Genomic DNA, 21,290 nt, shown 5'->3' with positions numbered 1-21,290 from the left:
AGAGAGAGAAAGGTGAGCCCGGTAATGGTGGTTGGGTGGAAGGAGGGGGGGGGGGGGGGAGGACTTGGACAGTGCCAACCGGTGGCTGACGCCCCTGCAGCCCCCCCTACAGCCACAGCCACAGCCACACGCAGACACTTGTATCCACCTGTTGGTCACTTGTCTCTGTTGGCAGAAGATGGAGGGCAAGAGCAAGAGTTCAAAGGTATGGAGGGAGGGGAGAGGGGAGAAGGGGAGGGGGAAGGGCGAAGGGGCGAAGGGGGTAAAGGGATAGGAGGAGGGGGGAGAGGAGGAGGAGGGGGGAGAGGAGGAGGAGGGCGCCAAGTCTGGAAAGTGGCTAACAAGGGGAGGACGGGGCGATGTTCGTGGTCTACTGTATGTGCACGTGTATATGGCTGTGCTCGTGGATCCGTGTGGATGATGGCGGGAGTAGAGCTCGTTGAAGGTGGAAGAGCTGTCGTTTGACATGCCCGAGGCGCAACGGGCAGAGGTGGGTGGCATTATCAAGGACGCCTACCGCAAGCACACGCCGTATGGACAGGCATCGGGTCAACGAGACATGGCCAAGTTGATCAAGGAGACTCTGGATGACAAATACGGTGGCGCATGGCATGTCATCGTCGGATCTAACTTTGGCTCGTTTGTCACCCATGAGATGGGCTCGCTGCTCTTTGCCTCGATCGGCGCCACAAACGTCTTTATCTATCAGCACGGATGACCAAGCTCCTCCCCTCGTCGCTCCTGCCTGCCTCCGCTTAAGGGATGGCGCCGCTTGACCAGGCCCTGTCTCTCACCCTTTGCTTTGGCGACGGTCCGTGACACGGCGCGCACTGCTGCCGCCGCTACACCACACGCTGCACAATCCGCTCTGTGATCGTAACCTCGATCCCGCCCTAACACACCCCCCCCCCCCCTCACATACACACACACACTCTCTCTCTCTCTCTCTCTCTCAAAGACACGGGTGGCCCTCGAAAAAGGCACAAGACCTCGTTGTGCGGGGGTTTTTTCGCCGTGTTCCACGCCTACCCTCCTACCCTCCTACCCCCCCCCCTCCCCCCACCCCACCTCATTCCTCACCCCCCCCCCCATCCACCCCAGACCTCCACGCCCACTGCACTCTCCTTCTCGCCATCGCCATTCTTCCCGTCGCCATGCTCCACGTGACCCTCCCCCGTGCCCTCACCCTCGCCCTCGCCCTCACCCTCGCCCTCGCCCTGGTGGTCCCAGTGGCAGGCACTTCCTCGTTTGTGCTCCCGTCGGAGCGGATGGGATGGACCGCGGCGTCAGTCTTTCCTGCGGCCATTCCTACCATCTCCATCGATCTCGATCTGGCGCCTGAGGACCGGTGGACGGCAGCCGTGGGGGACATGCTCAAGAACCATGGCTTTGAAAACAGCTTCGGTCACATTGTTCAGTTCTGGAACAAGGCCCTGCCCTCGATCCTGGGCGATGCTGTCGATGACATTGCCGCATCGCTGGAGGATTACGTGCCGGCAGAGTACGCTGCTGAGATGAAGGGACTCCATGCTGCTCTTGTTGCCGCCGGTCACGCAGATGCTATGCCATTCTCGCGCCTTGTTGCCCTCAACCTCCTCTACGAGTTCACTACGGCGTGCACCTCGATCGTCTCGCGCGACGCCGCAGGCGCCACCTGGCACTCGCGCAACCTCGACTGGACCTTTGACGGCTTCTCGCTTGCTAATCTCACTGTCATTGCTCAGTTCACCTCGGGTGGAAAGGTACAGTACGAGTCGATCACCTGGGTCGGCTACGTGGGCGTCCTCACCGGCATGGCCCACAATGTTTTTTCGGTCACCATCGACCAGCGGACCTCGCACTCATACCTGGAGATTTTGCGCAACCTCGAGCGCATGAAGCACGACGGTGCGCAGTCGGTTGTTCTCGCTGCCCGCTCTGCCCTCGCTTCAGCAACTTCGTTTGATGCCGCCGTCCATGCCCTCTCCACTGCCCCGCTCGCCGCCGAGGTCTACTTTATCGTTGGCGGCGCCGACGCCGACCAGGGCTGCGTCATCACCCGCACGTACACCGGCGTCGATCACGGGCTCTACTGCATGCCACACGGGCGGACTGCCCCGTGGTTTGTCCTCGAGACCAACTACGACTACTGGAAGGCCGCGCCTTCCCGCGACGACCGCCGCGCCGTCGCCTCCGCCGCCATGACGGCTCTTGGCGGGCCGGCCGGCGTCAACGCCACCTCGCTTTGGGGCATCATGCAGACTCCGGGCTCCAAGTTCCACACCCGCGGTGTGCTCAACTCGCTCACCCAGTACACCGTCATCATGTCGCCCACCACCGGCCACTTTGCCGGCTGGGTCTGGCAGTAGCCTCAACAACCGCGTAAACACGTTTCGAGTTCTTCCGCCGCGATCAGCGCTTGCTCCGCTTGAGATGTGCAATCTCACCCTTGAGCGTAGCGATGAGGTTACGTTGCGAGGACACAACCTTCTCGGCCTTGGCCAGTGAGGTGCGCACAGCCTGGGTCTCCGAATCGCGCCGAGTCACGGCTTCCAGGTCGGCGCTCAGGTGCTCGATCCGGGTGGCCAGCCGCTCGTTTTCTCGCCGCAACTGCTGCATCTCAAAGGCCTCGCGCTTGCGCGCGGACTCGAGCTGCCGGATCCGGCGCTCTGCCCGCGCGAGCTTGCCCACAGCGCCGGCGGGCTCCGCCTCGTCGCCCGATCCGGTATTCAACCGCCGCCGCACACGCTGCCGCACACGCGCGCTGCTTGTCTCGCTCCCGCCGCGTCCGTGGCCCACCCGTCGAGCCCGGTGAGCCCGACCTCCACGGCTGCCCTGCATCCGTGGCGGCTCGGGTATGTCCAGCGAATCATCAGAGTGGGCCGGTGACGGCGATCGCCGCTGCGGCACGCGGCTGCTCCGCAGCGGTGAAATGGCAGGCGCAGGCGGCCGGCGCCGCATTGACTCGCGCAGCATCGGCGACGACGGTGGCGGCGGAGACGCTGGTGCCAGGCTCACATCCATCGTCGTCAGCTGCTCTGCGATAGACTCCATCTCCTCGCGTAGCATTGAAATCTCCACGTCCAGCTGCGACGCCTGCTCCACATGCGCAGCACTCTCGTCGCCGCCATGCACCTGCGCCTGCGCTTGTGCCTGGGTGATCCCACGAAGCATGGCGACCGACTTTGCATACAGTGGCGACGCATCACCCTTAGTGTTCGCGCCGTGGCGAGCCGAGCTGTCCGGGCCGCCTGCAGACGAGCCATACCCGCGCAGAGAGGCCATCAGCCCGTCAACGCTTTCCGAGACCGAGTCGAGCTCGCGAGCGGGCGCAGTCTCCGGATGGAGGCGAGAGGAGGCAGCAGGATGGGCAGCAGCAGTCGAGAAGGCATCAACTGGCTGCGGCCCAGTCGGTGGTGCCGTAGCTGGTGCAGCAGCATCTTGCCATGACGACCAGAGCGCCTGGGCCCGGGCGTCGAGGGCTTGCAAAGCAGCAGCCGTCCCGGGCGCAGCGACAGACGAGCCACCACCACCTCCGCCCACGGCAGCGTCAGTGGGGAACGGGGGCAAAGACGACTCGGGCGGCCAGGCTGCCATGGTAGCTGCGTGGAGGGCAAGTGTTGGTTACGGCAGAGTGAGAGGGTTGTCTTGTGCGACAACTGTTGCGGTTAGGCCTGGGGCTGGGCACCGGGGTTGCTACTGCGGCTAGGGTGGTTGGTTGGTTGACTTGACGCAGTCGCCGCGGGGAGGGGGGGGGGGGGGGGGGGGGGGGGGGGGTAGTTTATTGCGAGGGCGGATCAAGTTGATGGACACCTGGTTGCGAGGCACTCGAGGCAGAGGGAGTGGCAGGGTGCGAGCCGTGGCGGGCGGGAGGAAAGTACTGGGTGGTGCCGGTGATGGCGGCGTTGGCCGAGTGCGGCCCGCTGTCGGCGGCCGGGTTGAGCGCGGCGACGGCAGCGGCATTGCGGATGGCACCGATGTCAAGCGGCTGGAGGGTATGGGCGCGGCCATGAGTGTGGCTGGGACCAAGACTGCTACCAGGCGGAGGCGCGTAGTGGGCGCCGGGCAAGAGGGTGCCGACCTGGGCGTGGGCACCCCGAGGCATCGAATACATCGGCGAGACATACGGCTGCACATCGCCGGCTGTTGCCGGAGGCAAGTGGGAGCCAGCCGTGCCCGGCGCGCCGGCGGCGGTCGGAAGCCACCCGGTGGGGAGCGAGGAGGCGACCGAGAGCGACGAGTGCGACGCGTTGGAGCTCGCGGCGCTGCCACTGCCGGTGGGAATGGGGATGGACGCCGCGGCGTGCGATGGCGCGTAGTGCGGCGGCGACGGCTCGTGCGAGTTGGCACGCGCGCGGGTAGGCGGGCCAGACACCGGCACTGGCTCGGGCTTTGACGGCGTCGCGTCTGAGTACTCAATTTCGGGCGTGACGGGGCGCGGGACCATTGCGCCGGCCACAGTACCGGGCGGGGCGCTCGGCTCGGGTGCGAGCTGCGTGAGAATCGGATGCGAGCCGAGCTTGACCTGTGCGAGGTGACGCTCCATGGCGTCACGGATGTGGCTAGCGTGGGCAGGCTGGAGTGCGTACTCTTGCTTCAGCTCCTCGACCACCATGAACGCGGTATCGCGATTGAGGTCGAACATAAACTTGACAGACTTGCGGGAGCCAGAAACAAAGAATGATACCTTAAACTCGGCCATTGTCTGCCCCGCGTCAACGTTGCGGAGCACGACTTGTGGCAGCGTCTCGGCCGACCACTCGAGAACCCGGCGCGGGGAGATCATGTACGAACCAGAATCAATCGAGTCCCGGCCAGCCTTCAGCCGCGAATCGATCGCAACTGCGGGCATGGCCTTTGCAACCGGCGAGTCAAGCGGGCTGGCTCGCGGAGGCGAGCCGGTCGCCGGTAGGGGAGCAAAGTTCAGCTCAGGAGAGCCCGGCGTGGCAGCGCCTGCAGAGGCGACCGGCGACGACGGCGTCCTGAGCGCGTTCAGCGCGAGCGGCGGAACCGACCCGTTGCTTCCGGCGCCGCCGCCGCCGCTGATGCCAGTCTGATACGGGGGCGGGTTGGTGGGCGTTGGCTCACCGAGCGGTAGCGGCGCAACAGGCTGCGGCGGAGGGCTTTGCCGGGCGTCGGCAGCAGATGTCGGCTGCTGCTCAGACGCTGGCTCGTGCGCGCCGCCGTCAACAGTGGCGGGGGTTGCGTCCGGGGTTGGGGTGGCCAGGGCCGGTTGGGCCGGCGCCTCGTCGTTGATGGCGCGCTGGCGCTCCGAGAGCGCGCGCAGCTTTTCCTCGAGCGCACGGCGCTCTTCGGCAATGTTTTGCAGCATCTGCTCCTTGGCCTCTTGTGCAGCAGCGGCAGCAGCAGCGGCGGCAGCGGCAGCCGCGGCCTCGGCCTCCAGTGCAGCCTCGGCGGCGTAGCGGGCCGACGCGCGCTCGCGCATGGCCTCGATGGCGGCTGACGACTCGTGCTCACGGAGGCGGAGGATGGTGGGCTCGGTCTCGGGCACCGAGCCGTCTTCACACTTGACCAGGACCATGACCTGCGGCGAGTAGGCGTAGATGTTGACCCGGTCGTACGAGTGGACAGCAAGGAAGGGCGCCTGCATCAGTTCAGCTGCCGACGGGCGGTGGGCAGCGTCGGCGAGGCAGATAGCGATAAAGTCGCGGAGCTCGTCGTCGTCGACAAGCGCAAGCGACTCGGGCGCCTCGCCATCGTCTTGCTTCTTCCATAGCGCCATCAGCGATGACGCCTCGCGGTAGGGAACCTGCTGGGTCGCCATCTCAAGGACAGACATGCCGAATGAGTAGACGTCCATCTTCTCAGTGTACTTTTGGTTGAACACCTCGGGCGCCATGTAGCCCGGCGTGCCGATCATGCCCTGGTCCTGGTCGGACGCGGTCATGGCGGTGGCGAGGCCGAGGTCGCCGAGCTTGACGTTGCCGAGGTGCGAGTTGACAAAGATGTTGTCGCACTTGAGGTCGCGGTGGATGATGGGCGGAAGCTGGGTGTGGAGGTAGATGAGTCCTTCGAGAATCTGCCGGGCCCACCGTTTGATGGCCTTGCGCGACGGCTTGCGCCTGCGGACGTACTCTGCCAGCGAGCCGGACATTTTCTCAGTGATGAACACGACGCACGCGTTCTCGGCGTCGTGCCAGAACCCGTACAGGTCAATGATTGACGAGTGCTCCATTCGCCCTAGCAGGTCGATCTCGCCGAGAATGGCAATCGTCTCCTCCTCGGTAAACGACTGGGTGTTGACCACGTTCCACGCCACCTCGAGCCCTTCCTCGGTGTCAAAGCCACGGTAGACCGTCTTGAACGCGCCCTGCCCGAGCACGTCGTCGTACCGCTGGAACCGCCCGGCCACAATCGAGCCAACCGCAAACGACGGGCCCGACTCCGCCACGCTGTCGCCGACCTTGTCGTCGTCGTCGCCATTGTCAATACCACCGTCGCCATCGCCAGCCGTCACCGCGGGACTCTCTGCCGCCTCATACGGCGGCGGCGCATGCTCGCCCGCAGGCGCACCTTGACTAAGCCCGCTGCCCGCAGCGTCTGTCACCGTCTGGCCGGCGTTCTGCGCCGGCGGCTTGGCACGTGCAGGTGTGCCCGTCCCTGCCGGTGGAGCCTGTTGTCTATGCCCGCCTTCAGCACTGGAAGCAACAGGCGGCGCCGGAGTGGTCCCCGCCGTAGCCGACGGAGCGGGCACGGGCGAGGCCATGGCGGCTGTTCCTGGCACTGGGCCTTTGTGGCGGCTGTCTTCTGTGCCTGGTAGCACATGCTCCTCGGCACGGGAGCCCATGTCGTCCACTGCGGCGACAGAAAGGTGTCCAACTCTCTGGTGGGCTGGCCGTGCTGCTGGTTAGTGCTGGGGAGAGAGAGGGGGAGAGAGAGGATGGGGTGCGGGTGGCTCGGCCTGTTGCTGGCTGTGTTGTCTGTCGCCCGCCGGCCGTCCAAATTTCGTCCGGCGCGTGTCGGCAGGCGGCCGGGGGAAGGGGGAGGGGCAGGGCGGGGCGGCGTAGGGGAGGGGGAGGGAATGGGAGGAGGGGGGAAGGAGGCAGAGAAGGAGAAGTGAGAGGGGGAGGGGGGGAGTGCGGAGGAGGGGGAGGAACGGAGGGGGGGGGAGGAACGGAGGGGAGGAGGCGGGCGAGGGCGGAGAGTTCGGGAAGGGGGGGGGGAAGCGTGAGTGTGAGCGTGAGCGTGATCAGGATCGGGAGCGGGGGACGTGAGCGTGAGCGTGAGCGTGAGACCGAGTGTGGGCGGGAGTGGTTTTGTGCGGTTTGGCGTACAGAAGGGGATTAGCAGCCTGATCACGGGAAATGAATGTAGTGGCGGATGCGAGCAAGGATGATGCGCTCGGGTAGCGAGCGCGGGATGACAGCGTCGAGGATGGCGCGGAACGTGGCCCAGTTGAGGCCAGCGTGGGCGAGCAGGAGCTGCTCGGCAAGGGCGCGCCACTCGTCGGCGGCGAGATCGGGAGCGAGATCGGCGAGCTGCGCCGCGACAAGGACGGCATCGCGGGCGAGCGAGAGGACAATGTCGGCCACATTGGCATGGTTGAACCAGTTGCAGTTGACAGAAGCAACACGAGTGAGGTTGAAGACCTGGTGGGCCCAGCCCGAGGGCACAAACAGGGCCTGACCGCTTCGCTGGACAAGAGCAACTGCGGGCAGGTCGGGATCGGCGGCCAGCGCGGCGCGGAGATCGTAAACAAGTGTGTTGGACGAGCCGATGCCTTCGCGGAGGCGCGGTGCGGCCGCAGGCGGCACAAGAATCCACAGCTTGGTCCCGCTCACGTTAGCCGACCACGAGAACGAGCGGTAGACATCGGTGTGGAACGGGGTCCACGATCCCGACGGCCCTACATAGACAAACGAGTAGTCAGACGGCAGCGCTTCGGCAGCACATCCTGCACCGAGCCAGTCAGTGGCAAAATGAGGCGGATGAGAGTAGAGCGCAGACGGCCATCCGGCGCGCCGGGCAGCGGCCTCTTGGTAGTGAAAGTCCTTGAGGTACCGCACATCCGGTAGCGGCTCCGGAAGGGCATCAAAGGCAGCCCAGGCGTCTCCTGCCTCCGCCGCCGCCGCGGCAGCAGCCATCTCGGCATCGTCCACCTGCTCCAGCTCCTCGGCATACGCCGCGAGCGTCATCTCGTCACGGCGTTGGTCGGTGAACTCGCGATGGGCGCAGCTCGCCACGCACACTGTTTCGCTCTCAGCGCCAGGCAGCCGCCCGAGTGCGCCCAGCTCGGTCAGCACCGGCCGCGCCTGTGCAAACCACTCGTCGCCGCCGTCAAGAAGGACCGGCTGCCCACGGGCCATGTAGCCGGCCTCAAAACTGCTAGCGGTCAGGGTGGCGGCAGCGACGGTGGCGATGCCGTTCAAGCGGAAGCAGCTGGCGCCGCAACAGGCATCCTCGTCCGGCCTTGCGCCAGGCCATGGGCCATGGATGGCGCACATCGGTGCGCCAGGCTCGTCATACACCACATCGGCGGCAGCAGCAATGGACGCGGCGGGCTCCAGTGGCGGAAGGCCGGCCGGCGGAACGAGAGCCAGAACGGCCGCCGTGCGCGCAAGAACAACCTCGGCGCCGGTGTAGACATAGAGCGCTGCGCGGAGAGACGTGCACGTCGCTGCAAGAGCGCAAACGGTTGGAATAGGACAAAACTCGGCGATATGTTGGATGAGAGGGGGCGGGAGCGTGGCGAGGCTAGTGCCGTCCCGCATCGTCACTGCGGCTAGCGTAGTCGAGTGATGTGGGTCAAGAGCCCTCGCCATCCGCAGACGCGAGAGATACCAAGATCCAGAAGGCGGGGGCATAACCGAGAGGATGCGACGTAAGTGTGGGGTTGAGATTTGGAAACGCAGAGCGGAAATCGCCTTGGCTGGGGCTGCGGCTAGGGAGGGTTGGGGAGAGACGAAACGGGCCAGTCCCATCTCGATGGTAGGCACTCTCGCGCGGCTGGAGCGGAACTGGGGGGACAAGACGGAAGAATAAGGAGTTCTGAGTGTAGCACACATACTTGCAAGCTGCAACAGCTCCCGTGGTGCGATAGTGCTTGCGATAGTGCTTGCGATAGCCAGCTGTCGACTCTGTGGCCACAGTGCTGCATTTGGGTGATCATCAAAATTGCGTTCAATCCGATGGCGGTGTCATAGTCAACATCACCCGATACGCTGGCAAAGGCAAGTCATCCAATCGCCATCACACCACTCTCGCTGCGCTGCGGTCGCCATCACATGCCTTGGATGATTGTCGGGTAGCTTGCGGGCTCTCCGAGAGCTCGGAGATTGCTATTGATCTGCTGCTGCCCCCAGCTCCGCCTGCCTCGCTTCCCCCGCCGCCCCCCCCCCTCCCGCCACGGGCCCTACATCTCGTCACGGCCGGCCGGCTAATCTCAGATCTTGACGCAATGATCATACCTTCCTCTGGACTGGACATGACTGCTCACTCTCATCATGCCGCTACCGTAGGCGCTGGACATTACCGCCTGTTCTCATCACACGCTGCCGCCAATCAAGTCTGCCCCGGACCGCGCCGCACGCCAACCGGCCGGGCTTGACCAACCGGCTGCCGGTGGTCCCTCCCTCCTCCTTCCCCTTTACACTCTGTCGCCGGCGTCGCCCAAGACCCGTCTCCGCTAACCCCCTCCACGAACGAGGATGGCGACAACACGTCGGTTGGAGCAGGCGGACTGGCTCAAGGTGGCGAGCCCGCCGCCGCGGCCGCCGGCGCGGCTACCTCAGCTGCCTGCGTGGGTGACGAGCCGAGCGGGCCGGCAGCCACGTCGCCGCCCGCCTCCGTTACCTGGTGCGGGAATGGGCAGTAGTGATGGCGATCAGAGCGCGGCTGAGGTTGGGGTTGGGGCTGGGGCTGGGGCTGGAGCTGGGCTGATCCTGGGTTTGGAGGCGATGCCGGCGGCGGTGGTGGCGCAGATTGCGGCTGCGGTGGGCGACGATCGAAGCGTGCTGGCACTGGCGGGGACGTGCCGGCGACTGCGGGCGCTGCTGCGGCCGGTGCGGCGACGAATTTTGCGGCGCGGGCTGCCAGAGTGGGAGGATGCGGTGCCGTGGGTGAGCTGGCGGTGGGCGTGGCGGATGGCGCCTGATGCGCCAGTGGCGCTGACTGCGGCGGCGGCGGTGCCAACAACGATCGGGCTGACCATCTACACCGAGATCGGGCACTCGGCATCATCGGGCGCACTGATGATGGTGCTCGTCTGGCCGTGGGCGTTGCTGTTTGTGCTCGGCGCGCTGCTGTTTGACTTACTCACGCGGAGTGGGCGGGTGGGGAACATGGCGGCGGGGATGGCGGCGGCGGGCCTCAGTCTCCCGCCGACGCTCGCCTCGGTCCTGCTGTTTTTCAAAGAGAGTCTTGCGCTGCGATGGATCCTGCTGCCGCTGATGGTGCAGGGCTGCGCGGTGCTGGTGTTTGCGCTGCGCTATTTGTACGTTGTGGCCAACGTGGCCTCGCCGTTTACTCGGCGCGATCTGGTGGCGGTAGCAGACTCTGCGGCGCACGGCGCGATGGCTACAGTGACGAGCTTGGTTTTGCTCGCGCTCAAGGGCGACGGGACGGTCCCGAGCCTCCCATGGTGGCTTGTTTTCGCGCCGGCATATGTTGTGGCGGCGGTAGTGGTGGCGCACGAGGCTTGGCACGCGCTCGAATCGCCGCGGACTGGCGCGGAGACGCGTGTGTGGCGGGCGGGGGCCGTTGGCGCTTCGATGCCGCGACAGCGGCGCCTCTCCAACGCACACGAGGTCATGGGCGTACCGGCGTTTGTGCCGCGGGTGCGGGTGCGGCGGCGGCGATCGGACCGAATGCGGTCATAGACGGTCATGGCGCTGGTTGCGGCCGCTCTCACGCTGGTTGCGCTCCTCAACGCCTACGCCGACGGCCACATTCAGATCTTTGCCGTTGTCCTCATTCCGGCGTATGTTGTGCTGTTCATCTGGCTCTGCGCCTGTGGCTGCAGCGTCTGCGGACGGCGGCGTGTGGAGCACGTCGGCGGGCTGCACGACGTGGAGCGGTAGCGGGCCGACATGACAGTAAAAGGGAGTGGCGATAGTTGAGCGTTTGTGTTTTTTTAGGCGTCCTGGAACTCGAAGGACACGACCTGGCCGGTGAGGCGCTGGTAGACAGCGGAGAAGGTCTTGAGCTTGTAGCCGATGAGGGTCTCGTGCTGCTTCTCGAGGAGGACGCGGACCTTCTTGCCATCGATGGTGACGCGGGTGCGGCGGTCGACGATGACGGCGGGGAAGAGGATGTCCTCAAGGATGGCCTGGTGGACAGTGGTGAGGGCACGCGAGCGCGGGCGGAAGACGCGGACGCCACCCGGGGCGCGGCGCGGGATGGGCAGGATGCGGCGCTGGGCGACGATGAGGATGTGCTGGCCGGAGAAGCGCTTCTCGAGCTCACGCACGAGGTGCTGGTGGATGCGCTGGACGTGCTTCAGCTGCGGGACCGGGACGAACATGATGATGGCGGCCTTGCCGGTCTCCTCATCGATGACGTGCTTGCGCGCGGCAATGATCTGCACCTCGCGGAGCTCGACCTGGAGGTCCTCGTCCTTCATCTCCAGCTCAAAGAGGTTCTTGGCGAGCTCGAGCTCGAGCTCGGACGGCGTCGCGTCCTTCGCAAGCTTCAGCTTCGACTGGGCGGTGAACTGTGGTTGCGCGGCGGACAAGGCCCGTGGGTGAGTCGCTGGGGGAGTAGGGGGGGGTGTCTGGTGGTGGTGCCAAAGCGGAGGCATCAAATTAAAACATCAGACAAAACACGGGCGCACCCTGGGAGGCCCGCACACGCCAGCCACAGCCATCACGAGGTGACAACCATGATCTACCTCTGGGTATATGCCATGCCTATCCATGATTCCACTTCATGGTCTCGTGCGAGGTCGTGGCCACTCGGTAGGCCGTCGCATGGGCGGGGTACCCGGCGCAGACAAACAGAAAATACGCTGGCAAGCCGCAGACACGGGTGCAGGGCCCCGCGGGGCCCACCGTTCCTGCTCACCCCGCCTGCCCACACCACAACTTCAAGCCATGTGCAGAGCATACACAAGGGTGTGCTAGAGGGTGTGCTCGCCGTTGACGGTGCGGGGCAGACTGAGATGCGGGAGGGGGCACCGGTCGGGGTGATGGGCCGGCAACTGCCCTGGCGAGGGCCATCCGTGCCGGCTCGACTAGGGGACGGGCATGGCAAGAGCGCAAGCCGAGGGCAGGCAGATAGTGAAGCAACTTGCGGGGGAGTGGGGAGGGTGGGGGAGGGTGGTGGTGGGGAGGTAACGTGTGCAAGCGCAGAGCATATGCATGGTAGTGGGTACGCATCCTCACTCGGCTGTGTGGCGTACCATTCTGTGTCGTCAAGAGGAGAGTGTGAGTGAATGAAGTCCTTGGAGTTTATCGATGGTCAATGAATGAAATGACCACAACACTCCCGCCCCTCCCCCCCCCTTCAACACAGCAACGAATTTAATAACAGCAACAACAATAACCACCATCAAACCCATGAACGAACCAACAAACGAACCGACCAATTGGCAACCATCCGAATGCGAGCAAGCAACCAACATTCGAACCAACCGTCGTACTCTGTCACTGACAACAATCGTTGTCCTTGACCATCATTTCCATCGTTGCCCACCGCAGCCGTTGGCCACCCCCCCTCCTCCACCCCCCCTCTTTACTCCCCCCCCCACCCCTGCTCCTCCTCTCCACAGCCCTCTCTCCTCAGTAGCGGCAATCCGCAGAGGCATGCCGTTTGCCAACAACAGTACGCACCCCCACCCCACCCCACCCCCCTCTCCCCCCCTCGCTTTCTCCCCCCCCCTCCCCCCTCTCCCCTCGCACTCACCCCCCCCCCCTTCTATCCTCGCCGTTGGCTGTGCGCAGCTATGCCGTCTGTGCTGACGACGCAGTATCCGCTTTCGGCTGGCTACCGGACCGGAGGCAGTGCAGGGAGCGTGCCCATGGTGCCTGCTGGTGGAACGTGGGTGGGATCTGGTGGTGGAACGGCCATGGGCGGAGGTGCGGCAACGATGGGCGGCGGGCCCGGGAGCGGGCAGCCGCCAGCGCTGCTGCACAACCGGCTGTTCCTGGCCACGCGGCGTGTGAAGGATCTGGAGGCGCGGCTGCATGCATTGGCAGCAGCCAAGGGCTTCAATGCCGAGGTTGACGTTCTCGCCAAGGAGCGCGACGTGTACAAGCTGCAAGTTGAGGCGCTGCGCCGTGCACAGCCCAGGGTTCGCGCGAGCCGCGACGGCGGGCACGCGTACGACCGCCTGCGCGAGGCGTACCTCAAGGCTGTGGCCGAGCGCAACGCACTGGAAGACGAGGTCAAGGCGGTCCACGATGGGTACAATCACGAGATGATTGCCGCGCACGACCACCTCCGCGGCCTTGTGGCCGAGAACGTCCGCTACAAGCACGAGGCCAACGTGTACTTTCGCGATCAGAGCAACATGGAACAGCTCGACCGGCAGATGCGCCGCGAGCGCCAGGCGCTCAACGCAGCCATCAAGTCGTTCGAGGCCATGCGCGCCTCGCACGAGCGGCGGCTGTACTCGCGCGACGAGCTGTCGGAGCTCCGCGACCTGCGCCACAAGATCAAGGACATGGAGGCGCGGCTGGCAGGCATGGAGCACGACCGCGCCGTCCTCGAGCGCCAGTTTAAGGTCGAGTACGACGCGCGCCAGGAAGCCGAGCTCGAGCTTCGCTACGGTGTCGACGGCCGCGCCCGCCTCGCCGAGCAGCACGCCGTCGACTCGATGCAGCTAGAGATGCATCAGATTCGCCAGGAGGCCCGCGAGACCGAGCGCCGCAAGAACCAGGAAATTCTTGCCCTCAAGCAGCACGTTCGCGCCGCCCACGACGAGCGCAATCAGGCCGTCAACCGCCTGCTCAACACCGCCACGCCGCGTGTGCCCGAGCCCGAGCCGGTCTACATTACCCGCGACGTCGAGGTGCCGGCGCCGGCGCCAGCACCGGCGCAGCAGTCGCGCCCGGCCTCGGCTGGCTACAAGTACGTCGTTCAGCGCGTCCCGCAGTATGCCTACGTCAACATGCCGGTGTCTGGCACGCTGCCACCGCGCGCGCCCGCCGCCATGCCTTCGGCTGCCCACTATCCGGGCATGCCGCCGCCGGGCATCGGCCTCCCCGGTCCGCTCCCGCCACCGGGCATGCCGGTCCCGGGCTTTGGCGTCATGCCGCTGTGACGACCTCGGCCGTGGCCTCATTGAACTGTTCCTCCTCCCATAGTAGCTTTCTGCTCAACAGCCAGCTTTGTCGCCTCGTAGCCAATTTGGGTGGAATTCCCCGCTTGTGCGCGGATAGCGGCCCGATGTCCGCTTGCCGCGTGGAACTTTTTTTGTCCAGCCTGCCCTCGCGTCAATTGGACCACACCAGACAGTCTTGCCACACTCCTCCCGCAGCTAGTCTTCGTGAAGACTCGCCGACCCATACCAAAGTGTGGCCACAAGCGTACTCTCTCTCCTGCCTTTTGCATCTACCACCAGCTAGGTTGTGCATTATTCTCGCTCGCGTCGCACTGTAACCCGCCCGCTCTCCGCACCACAAGAGCTGCCTCACAATGACTGGCCCCCGCCCGCCTCGGTCGTCCGACAACGCCCACTTGCGGCAGAACAGAGCGGATACGGCATCGGGCATGAGCCGCAACTACGGCCCGTCGTCGTACGACGAGAGCTCTGTCTCGTCCATCTCCTCGGTCTCATCGTCTTCGTCATCATTGTCTGCTGTTGATAGTCGCTCGCACATGCGTCGCTCCTCTCTTGACAAAGCCAACCATTGTTCACGAACGTCAGGCTCGAATTTTGCCGCGTGTCAAAAGAATCGTCAACGTTCAGGAAGGCACCGCCCGCGGACGCGGACGCGGACGCTCTCGACCTCACCGCCGACCTCATCCGGCTCACTGTCTGCGTCGAGCTCGCGCTCGCCGTCGCGCGGCAGCGCTCGCCGCGGTGAGTCGCGGGAGGCGTTGCAAGGCTCCAAGTACAAGACTGAGCTCTGCAATGCTTGGTCTGAGACTGGGACTTGCCGTTATGGCGATCGGTGCCAGTTTGCACACGGCACCGCCGAGCTCCGCCCGGTTGTCCGCCATCCCAAGTACAAGACGCAGGAGTGCAAGTCGTTCTGGACCACCGGCATGTGTCCGTACGGTACCCGCTGTAAGTTTATTCACTCCGAGAAGAGCCTCCCGCCGCAGCCCGACGTGCTGCGCTCGGTCCCGCTCGCCCTGCGGACCACCAAGGGCGAGCTCCTCGCCGAGATCGTCAACCCAGACCTTCCACCGTCCCCGGCACTTGTCAAGCAGGCCGCATTGCCGTCACCGCCGATTTTCTACACAAGTCCCATCCTCGACGAGGATGCCGACGCTATCCTCGCCCGTTACGGACCGGCGCCGTCGCTGCCTTGGCTCTCCGCAGCCTCGGACAACTGTGGCAGCCCCACCGCCAGCGGCGGGCACACCTCGACTTGCGGTTCCAGCGCGTGAGAAGTCTTCAGAGTCCAGAGTTTCTGACAACATCTCTCTCATTCTCGTCCTCCTTCCTCTCTCTCTCCCCCCTCCCCCCCCTCTTCTCAAGTTGTCGTCGTCGTTGGCAGACGATGAATCGCTTGTCGTGTCCGCTCGGCTTGGTCGGAGCCGCATCCCGGGACGACCGCACAACAACAAAAACACCGACCTACTACTTGCCCATTAGCCACGCAGCAGGACGCACATGCCAGAGTCGTGGCGTTATGAGACGCCGAGCTCGACAACAACGTCGTCGTCGTCGTTGTCAGACGCCGAGTCATCGCCGGCACCGGCGAGGACCGGATCGCTCGGCGAGCGGCGAGCGGGATCGTCCTCGGTCTCAAACGACCACTCAAAGATGGACGGTGAGGCCAGCGGCGAGTCCGTATGTGTAGTGGTACGGCGGCGCGGTGGTGCAAGTTGCTCGGGCGAGACCACAGGCATCATTTGCTCGGCGGTCCGGATCATGTCGAGCACGTGCTGGAGGGCGCGATTCTTCTTGACCTCAAAGTCGTCGTAGTTGGGGACAACGATGTGCTTGGGGTGGGCTTGCCAGCAGGCAACCAGGCGAGCATCGAGGTCGCGTGCGGCAGGAATAGTGGCAATGCGCGAGTTGGGCTGCGAGGAGCAGACCTCCTCGTAGACCTCTTGCAGGCCCGACGCCGCCGACATGAGGTGCATGACCAAGTCGTAGCGACCCATAAAGACGTCCTCGGACCAGCCGTTAGCGGTAAGCATGGACTGCCACATGGTGTCCGGCACAAAGGCGCGAACGTCCATCAGGCCGCGGTCGTAGATGATGACTGAGGGCTTGCGGGCAGCAAGCGCAATCTTAAAGAACGAGTTCTCGAGCTGCCACTGCAGGTGCAGCAGCGCCGTCTCAAAGGCCTCTAGCATGGGCCCGCCCTCGGTCTTGGGGTAGCGGCAGCCGCCGTTGAGCAGAAGGGTGGGGATCTCTGGCGCTACATACACCTCGTAGCCGCGGAGGGCGAGAGCCTTGGTGATGACCTCGAGGCACGACGACTTGCCGCCCATGGGCCCACCCGTGAGCACAATGGAGAAGACTGGAGCGTCAGTGCTCTGCTCCATCCGTGGCTTCACCGCAGAGTCTGCTCGCTCCACAGCCCGCCCGCGCGACGCCAGCTTGAGATCGAGCGTGTGCGCCGGGTTCGCCGCCTGCATCACCGCCAGCTCGGAGCGCAAGCGATGAATCTCGTGTCGCTTGACCCTCCGAAAGTAGGCCTTGTACGCAAGGTACGACGCAAAGGTAGCGGTCGACGCCAGCGCACCCACCACCATACCACCAGCAAAGACCACCGGCCACCCGACCCCACTCCGTCCGTCCTTAAAGTCGCCCATCCCGAGCGAGCGGTGTGCCACCGTCTGTCGTCGGTGGATGGCCTCCTCACCGCCCATCCATCATACATTGCGCCAGTGGAGGCGGGGCTGGGGAAGGAGGGGGGGAGGTGGGGGGGGGGGGGGGGGGGGGAGTGGGGGGGATAGTGGTGGGGATGGCAGTGATGGATGTAGTGGCCGTGGAGGAGGTGATGGTGGTGGTGATGATCAGCTCATCCGATCACAGCCGTATCCATCATGGCCGTCACCGGCTTGTCCTCCGCCTTCCCCGTCCTTGCACTCCCTCCTGCAAGCTGCCTGCTTTTTGCCGCTGCCTGCCAGCCCCTCCCCCCCCCCCCCTTTGGCACATGGCATCACCACCTGTCAGCGGATCACCTTTCGCTTCCAACACTCACTCTCATCCTCTTTCCATCATGGCAGGGCATGGGTTTGGAGAAGGAAACCAGACTGTGTTGGTGGTGCTGGGTCCGGGTATGTGTGGTCTTGATGGAGGGGGGGAGGCGGGGGGGGGGAGGGGGGGAGGGGGGGAGGGAGGGGATTAGCGGGAGGAGCGGGGGGAGGGGGGGAGGGGCGTGTGTAGGAGAGTGGCAGACAGTGTATACATGTATGTATGCATGTATGTATTTATGTATGTATGTGTGCATGTATGTATGTATGTATGTATGTGTGCTTGTGTATATAGGTGTGACCATGCTCCTCCACCGCCACTCCACCCCGCCACCAACCCAGCAAGACTCACTTGTATCAACCCCTCCTCCCTCGTTCATGGATGGCCATCAACTACTGCGTGGTAGCCGCCGTGGGCAAGTCGGCCCTGACAGTCATGTATCACTCGGGTCACTTTGTGGAGCGGTACGATCCGACGCTGGAGGACGTGTACCGCAAGACCATTGTGCTCGACGGCCGCGCGCAGGATGTTTACGTCTACGACACCGCAGGCACCGATCAGTTTGCCTACAACCGCGACCAGTACATGAAGAAGGGCTCCGGGTTCTTTCTTGTTTTCTCGCTCACAAACCGCGCCTCGCTCCTTGAGCTCGACGAGTTTGTCACCCAGCTCAAGTTCTGTCGCGAGACCGAGTCGCTTGACGACATCGCCGTCACCATTGTTGGCAACAAGGCCGATCTGACTGACGCCCGCGAGGTCACCGACGAGGAGGCCCGGACCAAGGCTGCCGAATGGGGCTGTGACTACGCTGAGACCTCCGCCAAGACTGGTGCCAACGTCCGCGAGAGCTTCGAGGCCATCCTCCGCCGGGTCATCGCCTCCCGCGCCCTCCCGCCGCCCTCCAAGAAGTGGTGCACACTCTTGTGAGTCCCAGAAGGTGCGAGCTGTCCCCCCCCCCTTTTCTTCGCATACACGCGTGATCGCACCCCGTGTGCACCCAATGGCGCACCCGACTCGGCACCCATGGAACTCGCCCAACGCTCGGCCAAACCACCCGCGAGCACGAGCAAAGCCATCACTCCACCCCCCTCCGTCCCACCCCCACCACCCTCCCACCCACCCCCACCATGGAAGGCGAGCTGGACATTGGTCCATCGTTCACCTCGGCCATGGAGACCGTACTCGCGGTCATGGGCCCAAGTACGTACTAGGTAGCAGAAGGCCGGGGAAAGCGGGGAAGGGGGGTAGGGAGGGTGGTGGTGGCAGGAGGATACGGAAGGACGGCAGGTGGCATGCCCGCCCCCCCCCCCCCCCCCCCCCCCCTCCCCGCTCACACACACCTGCCCAGCCACACTCACTCACGGGATGGAGGGCGATAGTGGCTGTGGGCAAGTCGGCGCTGACGGTGCGGTACAACTCGGGCCACTTTGTGGACAACTACGAGCCGACGCTCGAGGACTCGTACAGGAAGACCATTGTGCTGGACGGACGGTCGCTGGTGGTGTACATCCTCGACACGGCAGGCTCAGATCAGTTTTCATACCTTCGAGATCAGTACCTCAAAAAGGGCCATGGCTTTATCTTTGTCTTTTCGCTCACCGCTCGCGCCTCGCTGCTTGAGCTCGACGACTTTATCCAGCAGCTGCGTTTCTGCCGCGAGTCGGACTCGCTCGACGGCGTCACCGTGCTGGTGGTGGGCAACAAGGCCGATCTCACTGACCAGCGCGAGGTATCGGAGGAGGAGGGCCGTGCAAAGGCGGAAGAGCTTGGGTGCGCGTACATGGAGACGTCCGCCAAGTCGGGCGACAACGTCCGAGAGGCCTTTGAGACCGTCATCCGCGGCATTGTCGACAACAGACCCGCCTCCCGCCCGCCGTCCAAAAAGTGGTGCACATTGTTGTGACGCCACTCTCTGGCGCCGACACGAGCAGCCTTCATCAGCCTTCATCTTCTCTCTCACGTCGTTTCGACTCGGAGGGCCTGATCCGCTTGTCGATAAACGAACCGATGCGCGGGTCGACACACCCCAGCTGGGCAGCGGCGCACGCGTGTGTGTGTATGTGTGCATTTGTTGTGGCTGCGTGCCTTGCCTCAGTCGGCCTTCATGTGGTTGGTCGCCACGCGGCGCAGGCAGCGGATGACGTCGATGAGGCCAGCAAAGAAGCCAATGTGCTGGTAGACGAGGCCGTGCTTGGCGGCAAGAGCCTCAACCCGCGGCGCAATGGCCTTGAACCGGTGGCGCGGGAGCGTCGGGAACAGGTGGTGCTCGATCTGGTACGAAAGACCGCCGGTGAACCAGTCACCAATGAACGACGGCGAGATGTTGCGGGTCGTGCGGTACTGCATGGCCACAAAGTTGGTGTGGTTGATGGCGTCCGAGTCGAGCATCTCCATCGAGTTATGGTTGATGGTAAAGACGGTGCCGAGGCAGAGGCCGGCAACAGCCTGCGAAAGCAGGACAAACACCATCATCTCCTTCCACGAGTCGAGGAGGAAGTACGCCATCGCCGCGTAGTACGCGTAGTGGACCACGAGCGTGAGGACTTCGGTCGTGCGCCGGTGCGGCGGGACCTCGTCAGAACCCAGCGCCGTGAGCAGCGACTGGATGACCCACGAGATGCGCGCCACACAGAGCAGCGGCAGGAACGTGATGTGCTGGTACCGGATGAGGAACGGCGGCATACCGTCCTCAAGCTCGCCCTCAAGGAACGCGTCCGCCCACGCAAGCAGCGGCATCGTCTGCGCGTCTGGATCGCCGTCACGAACACCGGCCATCACGTTGGGAATCGCATGGTGCGTCGAGTGCTTCAGCACCCACCACGTGACAGAGAAGCCCTGAAGGACGTTGCCCAGAAAGTAGCCCATCGCATGTCCGTACCACCGGTCGTCAAACACCTGGTGGTGCAAAAAGTCGTGCGAGAGCCAGCCGCACTGCTGCCAGAAGACCGCAACGCTCACCGCGCCCACAATCGCCGACGCCATCCCGCCGCCCAGTGCCCACATCGCCCACACCGTCGCCGCGAGCATGCCCAGGTTGAACAGAACCTTGAACGTAAAGTACGCATATGACGGCTCGAACAGCCCTTCCGCCGCAAACTCCAGCTTGAGCTTGTGAAAGTCCTCCAGCAGCGGCACCTTGGCCGGATCCGCAAGCGGGCCCACAAAGAACGACGAGAGCATGTCCTGCGCCTCCTCAGAGTGGAACGCCTCAAACGCCTCCGTCGCGTCAGACCCGGCCCACGTCGCAAGCACCCGCCCGCCAGGATGCTCCTCCAGGAACTGCGTAGCATCGTACACCTTGCCCTCGATCACAATCCAGCAGTCGTCCTTGTGGTTGTGCCGCGCCACGTCCTTCATCGTGATCACAGACGGCACAGCCGCAGCACTCGTATCTGTCCCATTGTCCCACCCATCCGTCGTTGCCTACAGTGAGTCGCGTCCGTCACCCATGCCCCTTTTCACCTGGACTCGGCTCAAACCTTTGCCACATCGCGTGGAGTTTTTGCCCGCGAAAACACCAATTTGCCGCCTCGCCCACTTTCCGCATGCTACTCGTACCCATCCTCACAGCACCCTCCTCCCCCCCATACGCCCCACCTCCCGCCTGTACATGTCTATACCATCCTCCATCATCATCATCTACTTTCCCGCACGTTTCTCTCCTTCCTTTCCTTCCAGCCCGCCGCCATCACCACGGACCCTCGCGGCACACGTGGCAGGTCATCCATCCAACCGCCTTGCTGGCACGCGTACTGCCTACCGTCAGCCCGCCCGCCTCCCCCTCCCCCTCCTCCTGCCCTTGCCCCCTCCCCTCCATCTCCCTCACTCCCTCACTACCACTTACCCATAGCAGTCGGAGGCATGGTCGTTGTTCCTCTGCCTGTTATATGCTCGAGTCTGTCTGGAGACAGGGGGTACCGCTCGCACTCACCTTTGACAAACGAATGTCTCGGAACTGTCCCGCTTCCATTCCGTCCCCCCTCTCCGTCCCCCCCCCCCCCCTGTCCCTCCCCTGTCCCACCTCGACCCG

At 64.4% G+C, this 21,290-nt stretch overlaps 12 protein-coding genes across 12 annotated transcripts in view; 7 read left to right on the top strand and 5 right to left on the bottom strand.

The window, feature by feature from the left end:
• The first annotated feature begins 148 nt into the window (after positions 1-148).
• AMSG_11118 (dynein light chain LC6) lies at positions 149-838 on the top strand. Its single transcript, XM_013897535.1, has 2 exons — positions 149-205; positions 434-838. The coding sequence occupies exons 1-2, from the start codon at positions 179-181 to the stop codon at positions 716-718; spliced, it is 312 nt and encodes a 103-aa protein (XP_013752989.1). The 5' UTR covers positions 149-178; the 3' UTR covers positions 719-838.
• Positions 839-1,154: 316 nt separating this feature from the next.
• Positions 1,155-2,348, top strand: AMSG_11117 (N-acylethanolamine-hydrolyzing acid amidase; the record flags this gene model as incomplete). Its single annotated transcript, XM_013897534.1, has 1 exon — positions 1,155-2,348. The coding sequence occupies one exon, from the start codon at positions 1,155-1,157 to the stop codon at positions 2,346-2,348; it is 1,194 nt and encodes a 397-aa protein (XP_013752988.1).
• Positions 2,349-2,391: 43 nt separating this feature from the next.
• AMSG_12415 (uncharacterized protein) lies at positions 2,392-6,706 on the bottom strand (the record flags this gene model as incomplete). The annotated part of the gene is made up of 2 exons (XM_013897540.1): positions 2,392-3,512; positions 3,808-6,706. The coding sequence occupies 2 exons, from the start codon at positions 6,704-6,706 to the stop codon at positions 2,392-2,394; spliced, it is 4,020 nt and encodes a 1,339-aa protein (XP_013752994.1).
• A 589-nt stretch (positions 6,707-7,295) lies between these two features.
• Positions 7,296-9,426, bottom strand: AMSG_11114 (uncharacterized protein; the record flags this gene model as incomplete). Its single annotated transcript, XM_013897533.1, has 2 exons — positions 7,296-8,617; positions 9,420-9,426. The coding sequence occupies 2 exons, from the start codon at positions 9,424-9,426 to the stop codon at positions 7,296-7,298; spliced, it is 1,329 nt and encodes a 442-aa protein (XP_013752987.1).
• Positions 9,427-9,896: 470 nt separating this feature from the next.
• Positions 9,897-11,047, top strand: AMSG_11113 (uncharacterized protein; the record flags this gene model as incomplete). The annotated part of the gene is made up of 2 exons (XM_013897532.1): positions 9,897-10,781; positions 10,818-11,047. The coding sequence occupies 2 exons, from the start codon at positions 9,897-9,899 to the stop codon at positions 11,016-11,018; spliced, it is 1,086 nt and encodes a 361-aa protein (XP_013752986.1). The 3' UTR covers positions 11,019-11,047.
• Positions 11,048-11,071: 24 nt separating this feature from the next.
• Positions 11,072-12,364, bottom strand: AMSG_11112 (ribosomal protein rps7; the record flags this gene model as incomplete). The annotated part of the gene is made up of 2 exons (XM_013897531.1): positions 12,338-12,364; positions 11,072-11,650 (listed from the first exon to the last, which is right to left on the bottom strand). The coding sequence occupies exons 1-2, from the start codon at positions 12,338-12,340 to the stop codon at positions 11,072-11,074; spliced, it is 582 nt and encodes a 193-aa protein (XP_013752985.1). The 5' UTR covers positions 12,341-12,364.
• A 376-nt stretch (positions 12,365-12,740) lies between these two features.
• AMSG_11111 (uncharacterized protein) lies at positions 12,741-14,200 on the top strand (the record flags this gene model as incomplete). The annotated part of the gene is made up of 2 exons (XM_013897530.1): positions 12,741-12,759; positions 12,879-14,200. 2 exons carry the CDS (start codon positions 12,741-12,743, stop codon positions 14,198-14,200), a joined length of 1,341 nt encoding a protein of 446 aa, XP_013752984.1.
• Positions 14,201-14,402: 202 nt separating this feature from the next.
• On the top strand, positions 14,403-15,832 carry AMSG_11110 (butyrate response factor 2). The gene has a single exon (XM_013897529.1). It carries the CDS (start codon positions 14,575-14,577, stop codon positions 15,493-15,495), a length of 921 nt encoding a protein of 306 aa, XP_013752983.1. The 5' UTR covers positions 14,403-14,574; the 3' UTR covers positions 15,496-15,832.
• On the bottom strand, positions 15,164-17,697 carry AMSG_11109 (uncharacterized protein; the record flags this gene model as incomplete). Its single annotated transcript, XM_013897528.1, has 2 exons — positions 15,164-16,899; positions 17,692-17,697. 2 exons carry the CDS (start codon positions 17,695-17,697, stop codon positions 15,739-15,741), a joined length of 1,167 nt encoding a protein of 388 aa, XP_013752982.1. The 3' UTR covers positions 15,164-15,738.
• A 677-nt stretch (positions 17,698-18,374) lies between these two features.
• On the top strand, positions 18,375-19,163 carry AMSG_11107 (uncharacterized protein; the record flags this gene model as incomplete). The annotated part of the gene is made up of 2 exons (XM_013897527.1): positions 18,375-18,460; positions 18,640-19,163. Exons 1-2 carry the CDS (start codon positions 18,388-18,390, stop codon positions 19,161-19,163), a joined length of 597 nt encoding a protein of 198 aa, XP_013752981.1. The 5' UTR covers positions 18,375-18,387.
• Positions 19,164-19,309: 146 nt separating this feature from the next.
• AMSG_11106 (Delta6 fatty acid desaturase) lies at positions 19,310-21,199 on the bottom strand. The gene is made up of 2 exons (XM_013897526.1): positions 21,105-21,199; positions 19,310-20,652 (listed from the first exon to the last, which is right to left on the bottom strand). The coding sequence occupies exons 1-2, from the start codon at positions 21,121-21,123 to the stop codon at positions 19,352-19,354; spliced, it is 1,320 nt and encodes a 439-aa protein (XP_013752980.1). The 5' UTR covers positions 21,124-21,199; the 3' UTR covers positions 19,310-19,351.
• Positions 21,200-21,204: 5 nt separating this feature from the next.
• AMSG_11105 (uncharacterized protein) overlaps positions 21,205-21,290 on the top strand; it is a gene marked incomplete at its 5' end in the record, with an annotated part of 4,352 nt that continues 4,266 nt past the window's right edge. Inside the window, one exon of the mRNA XM_013897525.1 lies at positions 21,205-21,217. Within this exon, the coding sequence (XP_013752979.1) occupies positions 21,205-21,217 (13 nt within the window). The remainder of the gene's footprint in view (positions 21,218-21,290) is intronic.

This window comes from Thecamonas trahens (assembly GCF_000142905.1).
Source record: "Thecamonas trahens ATCC 50062 unplaced genomic scaffold supercont1.69, whole genome shotgun sequence".
NCBI classification, from domain to species: Eukaryota; order Apusomonadida; family Apusomonadidae; genus Thecamonas; species Thecamonas trahens.
This window is presented reverse-complemented; position numbering and strand designations above follow the sequence as displayed.

Coding starts and splice junctions, on each gene's coding strand:
- AMSG_11118 (XM_013897535.1), top strand. CDS start 179: ATGGAGGGCAAGAGCAAGAGTTCAAAG. Junction 206..433: donor GCAAGAGCAAGAGTTCAAAG/GTATGGAGGGAG, acceptor TGGCGGGAGTAG/AGCTCGTTGAAGGTGGAAGA.
- AMSG_11110 (XM_013897529.1), top strand. CDS start 14,575: ATGACTGGCCCCCGCCCGCCTCGGTCGTCCGACAACGCCCACTTGCGG.